General features: G+C 47.1%; 1 protein-coding gene and 1 non-coding gene across 2 annotated transcripts in view; both read right to left on the bottom strand.

The window, feature by feature from the left end:
• CRTAP (cartilage associated protein) overlaps positions 1-9,800 on the bottom strand; it is a 34,581-nt gene extending 24,781 nt beyond the window's left edge. Inside the window, exons 1-2 of the mRNA XM_029244337.1 lie at positions 8,997-9,800; positions 3,540-3,689 (exon numbers count right to left, since the gene is read on the bottom strand). Coding sequence (XP_029100170.1) covers positions 3,540-3,689; positions 8,997-9,467 — 621 coding nt within the window. The 5' untranslated portion in view covers positions 9,468-9,800. The remainder of the gene's footprint in view (positions 1-3,539; positions 3,690-8,996) is intronic.
• Positions 9,801-14,115: 4,315 nt separating this feature from the next.
• Positions 14,116-14,187, bottom strand: TRNAG-ACC. The gene has a single exon. It is a non-coding gene; the product is annotated as a tRNA-Gly (tRNA).
• Between the last annotated feature and the right edge of the window lie 271 nt (positions 14,188-14,458).

Raw genomic sequence — 14,458 nt, 5'->3', positions numbered from 1 at the left:
AATTGTGATTAAAACTCTTCAAACAAACAAAAGTCCAGGACCAGGTGCTTCACAGGTGAATTCTATCAAACATTTAGAGAAGAGCTAACACCCCATCCTTCTCAAACTCTCCCAAAATATTGCAGAGGAAGGAACACTCCCAAACTCATTCCACGAGGCCACCATCACCCTGATACAAAAACCAAAGATACTACAAAAAAAGAAAATTACAGACCAATATCACTGATGAATACAGATGCAAAAATCCCCAACAAAACACTAGCAGACAGAATCCAACAACACATTAAAAGGATCATACCGGGCTTCCCTGGTGGCACAGTGGTTGAGAGTTCGCCTGCCGATGCAGGGGACACGGGTTCGTGCCCCGGTCCGGGAAGATCCCACATGCCGCAGAGCGGCTGGGCCCGTGAGCCATGGCCGCTGAGCCTGCGCGTCCGGAGCCTGTGCTCCGCAACGGGAGAGGCCACAACAGTGAGAGGCCCGCGTACCACAAAAAAAAAAGGATTGTACCATGATCAAGTGGGATTTATCCCAGGGATGCAAGGATTCTTCAATATATGCAAATCAATCAATGTGATAAACCATATTAACAAACTGAAGAATAAAAACCATATGATCATCTCAACAGATGCAGAAAAAGTTTTTGACAAAATTCAACACCAATTTATGATAAAAACTCTCCAGAAAGTGGGCATAGAGGGAACCTACCTCAACATAATAAAGGCCATATACGACAAACCCACAGCAAACATCATTCTCAATGGTGAAAAACTGAAAGCATTTCCTCTAAGATTAGGAACAAGACAAGATGTCCACTCTCGCCACTATTATTCAACATAGTTTTGGAAGTCCTAGCCACGGCAATCAGAGAAGAAAAAGAAATAAAAGGAATACGAAGTGGAAAAGAAGAAGTAAAACTGTCACTCTTTGCAGATGACATGATACTATACATAGAGAATCCTAAAGATGCCACCAGAAAACTACTAGAGCTAATCAATGAATCTGGTAAAGTTGCAGGATACAAAATTAATGCACAGAAGTCTCTTGCATACCTATACACTAATGATGAAAAATCAGAAAGAAACTAAGGAAACAATCCCATTCACCACTGCAACAAAAAGAATAAAATACCTAGGAATAAACCTACCTAAAGAGGTAAAACACCCGTACGCAGAAAACTATAAGACACTGATGAAAGAAAGCAAAGATGACACAAACTGATGGAGAGATATACCATGTTCTCTCTTTCATTCAGATTATTTTCAAATCACTGTTTAGTATTGTGTGTCTTATCTTAATTAAAAAAAAATAGTAACAGGCACTTGATAATAAAATCAAGTTTGAATAAAGGAAAAAGAGAAAACTCTAGTGACAGAAACCAGAGCAGTGGCTGCCAGGAGTCAGGGGGTAGGGCAAAGCCTAGACTGCACAGGAGTATGAGGGAACTTTTTAGGGGAGAAGAAAATATTCTACATCATGATTGTGGTGGTACCTTTGACAAAACTCATCGAATTACACACTTAAAATTAGTAAATAAGTTTTAAATCGATTCAAGGAAAAGATAAAGCTTAAGCAAGTGTCAGATACCCCTCCCCCTAACAGTGAAGTATGAACTAGGAGTGCCACACATCAGTACAAGCTCCTGGGGAGGGCAGCCGCGTGCCAGATAGTGGAAACGTCAAGGAATTTCTGCTAACTGTTGCCTGGAGCAGGTAAAAGAAATAATTAGGGCTGAGGAAGCAGCCTGGTTTCACAAGAAATAAGTGGAGATCTTGGACGCAGGCGGAAACCTGCCAAATTGGAGGGGCCAAGACAGGCCTTGAAATACGCATGGGGCTCTCCATTTGTAGTTTTGTTTTCAGTTGCTCTGGAATGGGGGTATTTGAGGGTCACCCCTGGGACCTGAAATTTTCACCCAACTAAAGGCCTCAGGTTAAGAAGGTGGGTCTCCTTATACCTCCTGGGCAGGCAGCATCTCCTGGAAACAAGACAGGCAGAGAGCTGAAGGGGCTTTGTCTGGAGATTGGGTACAAGAGCAGCAACACCAGGCCGCTGGCTCTGTAGAAATGGCAGCGTGGCAGCAGCAAGAAAGCCCTGCAGAGAGAGGAAGCCCCTAGGCACGGTGGGGATGGTGGGGAGGGGGCAGCCCGCCACACCCAGCAGGACTCCAAAGAGGGCAAGAAGGGTGCAGCTGCTTGCAGTGAAGCACAGTGCATTCTGCTCCCCAAACCCTACCCCAAAAATGACAGGGAAGAAAGTAAAAAGACTTCAGTCCTTTTATGGGGGAACTGGAAAGGAGCAAGCAGCAGACAAGAGATTTCAACCGCTTTTGGAAAGACAAAAAACCAAATTATCAGAGAGGAGGGACCTCAGAGCAGGTGAGCTACACACTCGTAGGCACCTGCAGGCACCAGGGACCACGGAGGCTGGCACAAGGCATGGGAAAGAAAGCAGGGCTGAAAGTCTGAAAGAGCTGTTGGAACCCTGGGTTCGCCCACCAGTGCCCACCTGCTCACCTAAGGGACCACACCTCCCAAAGCCACTCCTTGCCAGAGACTGGTGGTCTATTCTAGAGACTCTACCCATAAAGGCTGAGGGGCCAGGGAGCAGGCATAGCAGAGCCGAGTCGAGGCATGGGCTGAAAACCAGGAAGCAGGTAAGGTCTCAGACTCAGCTGTGAGACCCCCATCCCTCTCCCGAGACTGGCTCTCAGACACCAGTAGAGAAGCACGGACACCCCACCAGCCCTGCATGAGGCTGGAGAATCCTTCCCTAGAAAACTGAAGGGCTCCAGGAAAGAGACTTCGCCCACTATGTTTGAGGGTCACCACCAGTGAAAAAGTGAGCTTGAGATCTGGTCCCACGATAGGAAACCCTGGAGTCAGACCTTAGGATCTAACGGCTCCCATGGGTACTTCCAACACATCCCTGTTTTCAACCCTGCCCACCCTCCACTGGTACCCACACCCCCAGAGCCCGAGCTCCACAGGGCCGGACAACAGTAAGTGCTCAAAGGGCTCAGATTCTTCCTCTTCTTATTATCCTCATTCATTCTCATCAGAATTCCGCTCTGCAGATGCAGAGACTTAAGTAGCCTCCAATCTGTCAAGTCAGTCCTCCTAGCGCCTCTATTTCCTTTCCAACTTAAGATATAAAGTTGTCTGTGTGTATTAATATATATGTTTCCTAGCTTCATCAGAAATGGAGAATTATATTTCTGTTTCTCCTATTCTTGGTCATTTTCAGATGATTTCCAAGACACGTCTTTATTCTACCATCTTATTCTACCATCACATGACCATATTTCTAAAATGTAGCATTTAAAAAGAAAGTGGCTTTAAAATCATCATGGAAAGTAAAACTGCATTCTTAAATGGATCAACTAGGTGTTAAAAAGGCAATCATTTCTATTGTCATAATATTCACTAAATGTCATCAAAAATCACTAGCGGTCCTTTGATGTCAATAGATGTTCACTGAGATACGCTTCTTTGACAGCTCGCATTGCAAATAACCACTGTGTAAAAATGCAAATATACCTCATACAACTTGGTTTCCAAGTCTTTAATGTAGTCCTCAGCATCGGGCAGGCTCTTATAATAAGCCATGTTTCTCTTCATCATTTCATCATCAGGATGCTTCAGTAGAAAGGTGTGAGCAGCTGCAATGGCTTTTGGAAGATTATTTGCCTAAAGTACAAAGAAGAAAGAGAAAAGCTACTCAATGGGTGGTGAGCGTGAACGTCTGTTCAGTCCTTCGGCAACTTTGTGTTTCCACACAATGTTGGAAGCTAAGGGTTCAGTGATTTCCAAGACCCAGCAAGACCTGGTCCAGCCACTCTGGAAGAGTGTTCATTCGCTGCAGGTGAGTAGATGGCCTTCGTGTGCCTGTCCCGATCTACGCCCTGCAGTCTCCACCTTACCCTGCCCTGCCCAGGAGGCTGGTGTACAGGCTGTCACAGCGGACTCCCTTGCCCCCTAGCTTCCAGTGGGTTCATCAATGAGGAGCTCCAACAGGAACCCAACAGGAGACTGAAGGAAGGGAAGAGAATAAGGCTGGGCTGTTAGTGTCCTGGTTCCCTCCCTGCAAGGTCGCTCCCTTGACTGAAGGTCACAGCCCCTCTCAAAGGGGGCCTCTCCTTCCGGTATCTCTCCTTCTGGCTTCCAGCAATTGGTCTCTCCCTTGCCCCTTCTGGCCTGGGTGGGGGAGTGTCACACCTCACTATCACTACCCCTTGTAAATACCTGCTTTATTAAAAGTTTCTCCAACTACCCAGTATGACTATATCACATCTTTTCTGCCAGAACCTTGACAGATGTATCAATACTTTACAGAGTCTCTCACAGAATCTCGGCTTCACTGTTCTCAGTGGTTCCCACCACCTCCTCACTTACTCATCCATTCACTCAGCAAATATTTGTTGCAAGCCTCCTACACGCCAGGCACTGTTCTAGGAAATGGGTCTGTAACAATGAGCAAAACAGGGAAAGAATCCCTGCCTTTACGTACTGGACATGCAGGTGAGCCCTCCCTATTCCCGTAACCTTGATCAAGAGCCTCTTTTTTTTTTTTGGTGGGGGGACATGCCTCCTTATGACCTGTTTATTTCAAGTAACTGACCCAACCTGTACCAAATGGATTCATTTCCTCTCTCTCTCCTCTATCTATATATATAGATACACACACACATCATATACATGGGTCTACAGGTGAATACTTGCAGATAGACATGTTGACATGTAACTTTACTATTTCATGGATATATGTGTACTAATATATTTTATACACTATATAATATATAATGTAATATATGTAATACATTATAATTAAAATGTATATAATTATTTTTGTAAATAAGTTCATTTGTATCTTTTTTCTTAGATTCTGCATATAAGTGATATCATATGATATTTCTCTGTCTGACTTACTTCACTCAGTATGACAGTCTCTAGCAACTCCATGTTGCTGCAAATGGCATTATTTCATTCTTTTTTATGGCTGAGTAATATTGCATTGTATATATGTTCCACATCTTCTTTATCCATTCATCTGTCGATGGACATTTAGGTTGCTTCCATGTCACAGCTATTGTAAACAATGCTGCAATGAACATTGAGGTGCATGCATCCTTTCAGACCGTTTTTCTCCAGATACATGCCCAGGAGTGGGTTTGTTGGGTCATATGGTAGCTCTATTTTTGTTTTTTTAAGGAACCTCTGTACTGTTCTCCACAGTGGCTGTACCAATTTACACTCCCACTAACAGTATAGGAGGGCTCCCTTCTCTCCACACCCTCTCCAGCATTTATTGTTTGTGAATTTTTTGATGATGGCATCTTTTGTGCCATCCTGTGTTCTGTCTCCCTGCTTTTCACACCTCTTTGTGGTCTCAGCTAATGTGTCTGTCTCCCCCTCCAGACTCTGAGCCTTGAAGGACCCAGCAGTGTCATTCATGTCTGCACTCCTGGTACCTGGCACAGTTCCTGCGACAAAGCAGGACTTGGTAAGTACCAGTGATTTGGATGTAACATCACCACTGCATAATATTTTCATGAAATTAATTCATGTTTCCCTCTATTTTCCCCTCTCTCTCTTCTCCCCACTAGGTGGTGGTCAGCTGATTCTGAGTTTCACTGCCTCATGGGAGGTAGCTGTCTGGTCAGGACACAGAAACATGACAAAAGCCCCTGTACTCTTGAGAGAACTTGGCAAGTATGGGAAGAGGAGGAAATCGGGAGAGGGAGCTGCAGGAAGAAGCTGACTGGCCTGGAAGAAGAAGAGGGAGGAAAGGGAACCCTCTAGGCCAGAAGAACGTCCCCCTTGGGGTCTGCAGGGGCAGCAAGGTCTGTGGCCCTTGACCTTCAGGTTTGGCACCTGCAGGCGGAGCCCAGGAGAGCAGAAGTCCTTAGAGAGGAATGGGATGTTCTGGGGGCGGGAGGCTCAAGGAGGCCCTCGGTGGGCAGCCGAGGATAGGGACACCTCCCTGTGTGGACATGCGAGCAGCAAACAGAGGACCCCCCGCGATGTCCTGGCTCCTCGGTGCCCTGGAATCACAGCACAACCTGGTGGGGGCGAGGGGAGGCCCCCGGATCTCGTGCACAGAGACTCCTTCAGCCAATCCAGAGGGACATTCTGGGACAAGAATTAGGGAATTCAGTTTGGAGAGAGAAAAATAAAGGGATACTTGGCACACTCTGGATTTCCGAAAATCAAAGGATAGCACATACCTGTGCAAAATTGCCCCAGCATGGGAGCCCAGTCATTTGGAGACAATGGCAGTGGCCGCCCTGGAGGAGTGATGGGTGGTGATAACGACAGACTCCCAGAAGCCAGTGTTGATATTTGGGGAATGCCAGCTAGTGACCTGGAGTGCGACTGCCTTTTTTTTTTTTTTAGCTCTGCTGCCGGCTGCTTGTGGGATCTTAGCTCATGGACCAGGGATGGAACTCTGGGCTGGGGCGGGGGGGCAGGGGGGCGGAAGGGGGATGGGGAAGCACAGGGTCCTAACCACTGGACCACCAGAGAATTCCCAGAACTGCCTTTGAAAGAGTTCTACAGACAGCTTTATACTCCTGGCTGGAAAAAGGCCAGTCTGGCAGCCAGAAGGAAGGGAAGAGTATGAATGCAGCCCTTTTTAAAGCATGTGCCAATGAAATTAGATTCTCTGATTCTCAGAAGAGCACTTAGAAAGAGTGGCACAGAGTGGGATTTTTAAGGCCTCTCACTCAGGACCTGAGTTTTACAAAATGGAATCCCTTCCTGAAGGATGATTTTATTCATTTTTAACTCCAGCTCTGTCAGCTGGAGCATGGAGCCACATCTTGACAGCTAAACCTCTGACAGCCCCCAGGCAGGTTTTAGAGAAGGAGTGGGTGGGGGAACCTACCCTGCCATGGGTTCCTGAGAGACAGCCACCTGCATGAGAGGCTCCCAGTCACCTGCCAAACCAGCCACCCCTCAACCAGGGAAGGACAGAGTCCAGGTCCAGGCAAAGAGGGGGTAAGCATGCCTGCGAGGCAGCCAGCTCTGTCAGCTCAGAGTTCAACAGTCATCAAGGATTTGATAAAGCGCTGGGGCCCACCTGTTCCTCGGCCTGTGGGGAAGATGAGCATTTCATGGAGATGGCGGCCACAGAGAGAACCCACAGCTCATGACATGAACCTAAGTCAGGCTTGGGGCATGAAACCTACCGTGGTTTCAGATCCTGCTAGAGCAGGAAGCACCATGCATCTCCGGTACCTGTCGCCAGCCGTCAGGTGCCAGGTAGAATGAATGTGCCTGTCACCAATTATTTCCTCTCTACCCAGAAACAGAGTTTGAAAATATAAACTCCATTAAGGAAAAAAAAAAAAAAATCAGCCATACAATATCATCACCCCAAATCACTTTTTCAGTGATTTTCAGTTGAAGCAATTAAGTGAAAGTTCTGGTTTATTTATAAAATTCTAAACTTCTCCCTGCCCTGTAAGTGATCTCAAAATACTAAGACAGATGGTATCATACTGACTTTTGTTTTTTGGCTGCACCCCACAGCTTGCAGGATCCTAGTTCCCTGACCTGGGAACCCCATGCCCCCTGCCGTGGAAGTGCAGAGCCTTAACCACTGGACCGCCAGGGAATTCCCTATACTGACTTATAAGTAAGTGATTGTTACAAGACCTACAAAGGGTTTTGAGAGAAGCTTTGAACTTCCTAACCTTTGAGGATGTCAGGATGGAGGAAACCCCTGCCTTCCGGTCACATTGTAGCACTGCAGTCCCCTCCTCCCTGCAGCACTTGTTTCAAAGTCATCTGTATATTAGAGAAATCAGAGCTTCCACTATTCTCCAGGTTTAAAAATAAAACGTTTTCCCCTCGATTATGTGACTCAAATTTGGCTCAGACTGTATTTGCCAAAAGTTCTACAAAAAAGAGAGAGGATTAAAACGAGTCCTTTTTAGCGTAAAAAATACTGCTTGTATGAGTCAGCCATTATTTCTGCATTTCATACATTCTGGAAATGTATTAATCTTATCCCCGTTCTATTTTAAAATTGTCTTTTTATTGCCAGGACAAACACTCACAAATCTGATACTTATATAAAGCTGTAATCAGGCATAGAAATAACCCAGCTTTTCTCCTATTTAGGGTTTCTGCTATTTTATGGCTCATATGAATGCAACAGACACGCAGCTCCGTTTCAGGGAAATATGAAAAACAGATCTTGCAGACCAAAGACTGAAAGCAAAGTTTAAAAACTCGTTTTCGGTTCGAGAAAGTAGAAACTGGACTTTGAGAGGGCTCTATTGGCAAAACCCGGTGAAGACCCACCAAGCTAAAACCTGTTTATCCAGTAACAGGGAATTCGGCCCCTCTTAAAACTTGTGGGTCCCCAGAGTAAGGACTTAAAGGATAGAGACTGCAATTTGTGGCTATTTTTAGCCAGCAATCACAGGCAGAATGTAAGCAGCCACAAAAAGGAGGAAGACAACTGTGTTACATTCTAGATGAAAGACAGCCAGCCCAGAGCGCCAGCCCTGATGAATCACAGTGCTCAGCTGCTTCTCCTCCAGGCAGGGAAGTGTCCTTCCAAGGAGCCCTGCCCTTTCCTGGCCTTAATTTCCTCTTTAAAAGGGACTGGCCGACTCCGCAGGTCCTCTTCCGCCCTATTACTGAAAGGCACCACTCACTTGAGAAATGGGATTTTAACCGTATATACCAAAAAAGGAGTCTGTCTTCAAATAACACTGTGCTAGGCGTTCTATGTATGTTCTCCGCCTCAGAACAACCCTTCAAGAAAAGTATTTTCATCTCTATTGAAGATGAAGAATAGGGGGAACAGGATTTGAAGGCGTCCTTTGGCAGCGCGGGGTGGGAAAGAACTAAGTCAAGAAAGAGCGTTGGGACGCGGCCCAGGACCGAGGGACAGAGCCTGGGCCTAAGGGGCGGGGCCTAGGCTTGGGGGCGGGGCGGGGCCTAGGCTTGGGGGCGGGGCGGGGCGAGGCGAGGCGGACTTGCCTTGAAGTAGGCGAACTGCAGGAACTTGTAGGGCTCTCGGCGCTGGAAGTCGGCCAGCACTTCGCGGCTGGGCTGCGACTGGCGGAAGGCCGGCAGGCCCTGCTTGCAGCGCTTGAGGCAGTGCGCGCGGCGCAGCAGGCCCCCGAAGAGGCGCAGCTCCGGGTGGCGCGCGAGGCCGGCGGCGGGCTCGGGCTGCGGCGCCGCGCTGCAGTTGCGGTGGCAGAAGGCCTCGCTGTCGCGTAGCAGGCGGTGCAGCCGCAGGCTGATCTCCAGATAGCCCACGCTCTCCGCCCAGTGCTCGCCGCTGTATTGGTCCAGCGCGTGCCGGTAGGCCGACTCGAGCGGCATCAGCTCGTCCCGAGGGAAGCTGCGGAAGCTGTAGCGCTCGTACTGGGCGCGCCCGGAGCGCAGCGCGCAGCCAGCGCACAGCAGCGCCAGCAGCGCCGCGGCCGCACGGCGCCCCGGCTCCATCGCTCCCGACGGAAGGAAGGAAGGAAGGAAGGAAGGAAGGAGGGGTGCGAGAAGGAAAGGAAGCGGGAGGACTGAGCGACGCGGCGAGCCGAATGCTGGGGAGGCGGGGACGCCCGCCTCCGGCCCGCCCCGTCCGGCTGCCCCTCCCCACCCAATCCGGGGGTCCGGGCGAAACTGCCCGCGCGGAGTGGGTGTCCTGGGGAGGGGCGCTGCCCTCTAGTTCCTGCACGACCTAATCCGTGATCCTGGGCTCCACGGTTAGCTCCTTTATAAAGAGGGCGGTCTGCAAGCCAGGCGCGGCCCTAATGGATCATAGATCAGCGCTGCTTACACTTTAGAATCTCTTAGAGGACTTGTGAAAACGCAGATTCCTGGACCGTGACCCCAGAGTTTCTCATTCAGCAAGTCTGGTTGGGATGGGGGTCTGAGGATCTGCGATTCTAACCAGCACCCTGGTGAGACTGATCCTGCGGGTCCACTGCCTACACTTTGATGGCACTGCGACGACCTCATTTCAATGAAAGACAATGCATAAATAAAATTAATAAGGATGTCAGTGGCGCTTTGTAAACTGTTAAGCTAATCAAGTTGAAGATGCACACACCTTATGACTGTCATTCCACTCCTCAGAATACGCTGGAGAGGGAATTCCATGGCGGTCCGGTGGTTAGGACTCGGCGCTTTCACTACTGAGGGCGTGGGTTCAATCCCTGGTGGGGGAACTAAGATCCCGGGAGCAGTGCGGTGCGGCCAAAAATTTTTTTAAATAAATAAATAAAAGAATACGCTCGAGAAACTTGTAGGTGTGCATCAAAAGATGCGGAAAGGGCTTCCCTGGTGGCGCAGTGGTTGAGTGTCCGCCTGCCGATGCAGGGGACACGGGTTCGTGCCTCGGTCCGGGAAGATCCCACGTGCCGCGGAGCGGCTAGGCCCATGAACCATGGCCGCTGAGCCTGCGCGTCCGGAGCCTGTGCTCCGCGACGGGAGAGGCCACAGCAGTGAGAGGCCCGCGTACCGCAAAAAAAAAAAAAAAAAAGATGCGGATAGAGGGGCCTCCCTGGTGGTCCAGTGGCTAAGACTCCGTGCGCCCAATGCAGGGAGCCTGGGTTCCATCCCTGGTCAGGGAGCTAGATCCCGCATGCCGCAACGAAGATCCTGTGGGCCGCAACTAAGACCCGGTGCAGCCAAATAAATAAATTAATATTTTTTAAAACAAATAAATAATTTACAGAAAAATTAAAAGGATAGTAGAAACAATTCCTATATAGCCCTCATCCACATTCACAAATTGCTAAGTTATGCCACATTTACTTTCTCTATATTTATCTCTATGCTTTTTTCTGAATCATTTGAGAGTACATTGCATACATGAGGTCACTTCCCCCTTAATCTTTCAGTATTGATATGTATGTCCTAAGAACTAAACTACAGACAATGATCAAATTCAGGAAACTTAGCATTGATGGAGGACTAATCTATATTCCCTATTCCTGTTTTGTCAACTGTCCTAATAATGTCTTTTTTTTTTTTTTTTGCGGTACGCGGGCCTCTCACTGGTGTGGCCTCTCCCGTTGCGGAGCACAGGTTCCGGACGCGCAGGCTCAGTGGCCATGGCTCACGGGCCTAGCCACTCCACGGCATTTGGGATCTTCCCGGACCGGGGCACGAACCCACGTCCCCTGCATCAGCAGGCGGACTCTCAACCACTGCGCCACCAGGGAAGCCCCATAATAATGTCTTTTACAGCACTTTATTCCCCTGGGCAGGATGCGATCCAATATCCTGTGTTGTTTCTAGCTATCTCTTCTATTTAGTGTTCTGGAATCTAAACCTTCAGCTTTTCTTGTCATACCATTGGCACTGCATAAGAATACAGGCCAAAACAACAATGAGATCCACTACACACCTATTAGAGTGGCCAAAATTCAAAATACTGACAACACCAAATGCTGACAAGGATGTAGAACAACAGGAACTCTTCATTCGTTGCTGGTGGGAATACAAAATGGTGCAGCCACTTTGGAAGACAGTGTGGCAGTTTCCTACCAAACTAAACATACTCTGCCATACCATCCAGCAGTTACATTCATTGATATTTACTGAAATAAATTGAAAACTTGTGTCCACACATAAACCTGCACACAAGTATTTATAGCAGCCTTTTACATAATTGCCAAAACTTGGAAGGAAACAAGATGTCCTTCAATAGGCGAATGAATAAATAAACTGTGGTACATCCAGACGATGGAATATTACTCAGCACTAAAAATAAATGAGCTATCAAGCCGCAAAAAAGACATAGAGGAAACAAATACATTTTACTAACTAAAAGAAGCCAATATAAAAAGGCTATATACTTACTGTATGATTCCAACTATATGGCATTCTGGAAAAGGCAAAATTTTGAAGACAGTAAAAGGATCAGTGGTTGCCAGGTGTTGGGGGGATAGAGGGATAAACAGGCACAGCACAGAGGATTTTTAGGGCAGTGAGACTATTCCGTGTGATACTATAATGGTGGATAAATGTCATTATACATTTGTCAAAACCCACAGAATGTGAAATACCAAGAGTGAGCCCTAATGTAAGCCATGGATTTTGGGTGATTATGATGTGTCAAAGTAGCCTCATCTGTTGTACTCAATATACCACTCTGGTATGGGACTCTGATAGCGGGGAGGCTGTGGGTATGTAGTGATGGGAGGTATGTGGAAAATCTCTGTACCTTTCACTCAGTCTTGCTGCAAACCTAAAACTGCTTTAAAAATGAAAATCTATTTTAAAAAGGAACACAGTCCAGTTATTTTATAAAAAGCCCTTCACTGGGGCTTCTCTGATGTTTCCTCATGATTAGATTCAGATTAAGCTCTTTGGACTAGAATACCATCCTTCTCAGCTGTCACAGAGGAACACACTGTCTTACCTTATCACCTTATCAGTGACATTAATTTTGTCTACCTTGTTAAGGTCGTATCCGTTTTCTCCACTTCATTTTTTTTCTTTTGTAATTAATAAGTGTTTTGGCTATGATACAGCAGCACAGTTCCTAATAGCAGAAAGCAGAAATAATCTGTCTAAAAACAGAAGAGTGGATTTTTTTTTTTTTAGAGAGAGAGGATGTGTGCAGAGGAGAATATTTTACAGCAGAGGATAATGAAAGAATTACAGCGACACATAACCACACAGTTCAACCTTAAAAAGAAAAAAAGAATGATTCCACTTGTCTAAAAGTTTAAAAATATGCTAAAGTACACAAAATATTATTTAGGAATGCAAGTAATACAGTCTTATCTCATACAAACACGCAGGGTAAAACTGTAGTGAAAAAGGAGCCATAAACAAAAACTTTGGAGAGTGGTTTCCTGTAAGGCGGAAAGAAGGACATGGAATTGGAAGAGGGTCACAGGAGGGAGAGGGGATGCAAGTGAATATGGGAACATTCACTGCATCATTTTTTTATGCCATACATATATTTTAAAGATATTATCTTAGGGCTTCCCTGGTGGCGCAGTGGTTGAGGGTCTGCCTGCCGATGCAGGGGACACGGGTTCATGGTCCGGGAAGATCCCACATGCCTCAGAGCGGCTGGGCCCGTGAGCCATGGCCGCTGAGCCTGTGCGTCCAGAGCCTGTGCTCCGCAACGGGAGAGGCCACAACAGTGAGAGGCCTGCGTACCAAAAAAAAAAAAAGAGTTGGGGAGAGAGTGTGGGGCAGCAAAGGTTAACTGGAATTGCCTTTGAGGAGACAGTCGTGGGTGGGCAGGCGGAGGTGGAGGGAACAGTTGCTTCCCATGATAATTCAACACAATTTATAAATGGAAGTGAAACCAGACAATGTCTACAGTGGCTGACCCTTGCTTCCGGGGTCTGTTCAGCTTCACTAGAGCTGTGCCCAAGAGTGTCTCCTCCCTAAAGGAGCCAGCGTCCCCCAGGTGTCTTTAATGACAAATTCTCTTTCATGAATTTATTCATTCTTTCAATACACTGTTCAGCATCTACCTTATACCAGGTCCTGCCCTTGGCGCTGGAATGCAAGCATGAATCAGACATATATCCTCGACTGAAAGGAACTTCCAGTCGAGTAGAGATAAGACATCTGTAGTTTTTTCATTTGTTCCATTAAACTGTAGTGAACCTATATGCACTGTATTAAATAAATATCACCTCTTTCCTAAGGGAACTCAAAGTCTGGAGAAGACATAAGTAAACCTTCAATTACCCACCACCAGAGCTGGAAAGAGTGCAGTGTGGGTCCCAAAGAGAGCTGGGTAACTGTCTTAGTGGGTTCAGGCTGCTATAACAAAATTACCATAGACTGGATAACTTATAAACAGAAATTTATCTGTCACAGTTCTGGAGGCTGAGAAGCCCAAGATCAAGGTGCTGGCAGATTTGTGTCTGGTGAGAACCCGCTCTCTGGTTCATGGATGGCCGTCTTCTCACTGGGTCCTCACAGGATAGAAGGGGCAAGAGAGTTTTCTGGGGTCTCTCTCTTCCTTTTTTCTTTGGCTGGGTAGCTTGCGAGATCTTAGTTTCCTGACCAGGGATTGAACCCAGGCCACGGCAGTGAAAACACCAAGTCCTAACCACTGGACCACCAGGGAATTCCCTGAAGTCTTTTTTTGGCCACGCATCGTGATGGATCTTAGTTCCCCAACCAGGAATCGTACCTGGGCCCCTGCAGTGGTAGAGCAGAGTCCTAACCACTGGACCGCCAGGGAAGTCCCAGGGGTCTCTTCTTTAAGGGCACTAATCCCATTCATGAAGGCCCCGTCCTCATGAACTAATCACTCCAAAGACCTCAAAGACCTCACCTCCAAACACCATCACATTGGGGATTAGGTTTCAACATATGAATTTGGTGGGGGTTGGGGGTGGGACATAAACATTCAGTCTATAGCACTAATCTAGTCTGAGTCTGGGAAAGTTTCTTGCAAGAGGCCATTCTTTTTTTCTTTTTTTTAAATTTATTTAATTTATTTATTTTTGGCT

This window comes from Monodon monoceros, unplaced genomic scaffold, assembly GCF_005190385.1.
Source record: "Monodon monoceros isolate NGI ecotype Baffin Bay Population unplaced genomic scaffold, NGI_Narwhal_1 Super_Scaffold_3, whole genome shotgun sequence".
Taxonomy (NCBI): domain Eukaryota; kingdom Metazoa; phylum Chordata; class Mammalia; order Artiodactyla; family Monodontidae; genus Monodon; species Monodon monoceros.
This window is presented reverse-complemented; position numbering and strand designations above follow the sequence as displayed.